Source organism: Gavialis gangeticus, unplaced genomic scaffold, assembly GCF_001723915.1.
Source record: "Gavialis gangeticus isolate Ggan-Ray unplaced genomic scaffold, GavGan_comp1, whole genome shotgun sequence".
NCBI classification, from domain to species: Eukaryota; Metazoa; Chordata; order Crocodylia; family Gavialidae; genus Gavialis; species Gavialis gangeticus.
In genome coordinates, this window is record NW_017728989.1 from 41,675 (window position 1) to 42,608 (window position 934).

A 934-nucleotide genomic window follows, 5' to 3' on the forward strand; every position below is an offset into this window, starting at 1 on the left:
AATAGCCCATAAATAAACCATAAATAGAGCATGGGGGGGCTCTAGAACAAGCCCCCCATACATAGTCAAGAAAGTGGTCATGCCCCAGGGTGGGGGACACAAGTGGGGAATGCAGGAGGGGGTCTGCCCCCTGTTCTAGAGGCAGCAGCTGCCCATGCCGGGGAGGCTCCAGGTGGCCTAGCGCAGTGTGGCACCATGGGTGAAGACACGGGCAACCATGGCTGAGAAGGCCTGGAGCTGGCGCAGGGTGCGGTGCTGCACGATGCCACGCTCCCAGAGCCGGCTCGGCTCCGGCGTCGATCCCCACTGCTCCGCATCCCCTTCCCCCGGGCGCTGCAAGACAAAGCCCCGGTGGGGTCTGGTCAGCATTGGGCTTGAGCCTATGGGCCTGGGGCTGGCTCCCCCCTCATGCCCTACCCCTGGGGGTCCTCCAGTACCCACTGGGCTTGAGGCTACAGGGATGGGCTGGCACCTTCCCTTCCAGTGCTCTCCCCTGGGTTCCCTACAGTGTCTGCCTGGCCTGATGCCATGCCAACTACTTCCTCGGTGCCTGCTGGGTTGGAGGCCACAGTGATGGGCTGGCAGCTACCCCCCACAGCCCCCAGTGCCTCTCCAGGTATCCCCGAGTGCCCCCCTGGCCTCATGCTATGGTGCTGGGCTGGCAACAGCTCCCTGCCCCCTAGCCTAAGGCAGTCACACTGGGTGCAGGGGGGAGACTCAGCACCCCGCGAGCGCTGTCCCTTGCCATGGGGATGTCCCCATCTGTCTCCTCAGCCCATGCTCACCTGCAGCAGGCGGCTGAGCTGCACCAGGGCATCCTCCAGGTCAGGGGCGCGGGGTCGGCCAGCAAAGAGCTCGGAGCCCAGCAGGGCCCTGTAGTGCTGCAGCCCCTGCCAGATCCGGCCCAGGCAGTGCTGGGGAAGAAAGCAGGGTC

At 65.3% G+C, this 934-nt stretch overlaps 2 protein-coding genes across 2 annotated transcripts in view; one reads left to right on the forward strand and one right to left on the reverse strand.

Moving 5' to 3' along the window:
- Positions 1-934, forward strand: part of STAT2 (signal transducer and activator of transcription 2) — a 35,050-nt gene that overhangs the window by 21,429 nt on the left and 12,687 nt on the right. The window lies entirely within an intron of this gene.
- IL23A (interleukin 23 subunit alpha) lies at positions 7-929 on the reverse strand (the record flags this gene model as incomplete). The annotated part of the gene is made up of 2 exons (XM_019514282.1): positions 7-333; positions 786-929. Coding segments are annotated over 2 exons (300 nt in total), but the record flags the coding sequence as incomplete, so codon positions are not given.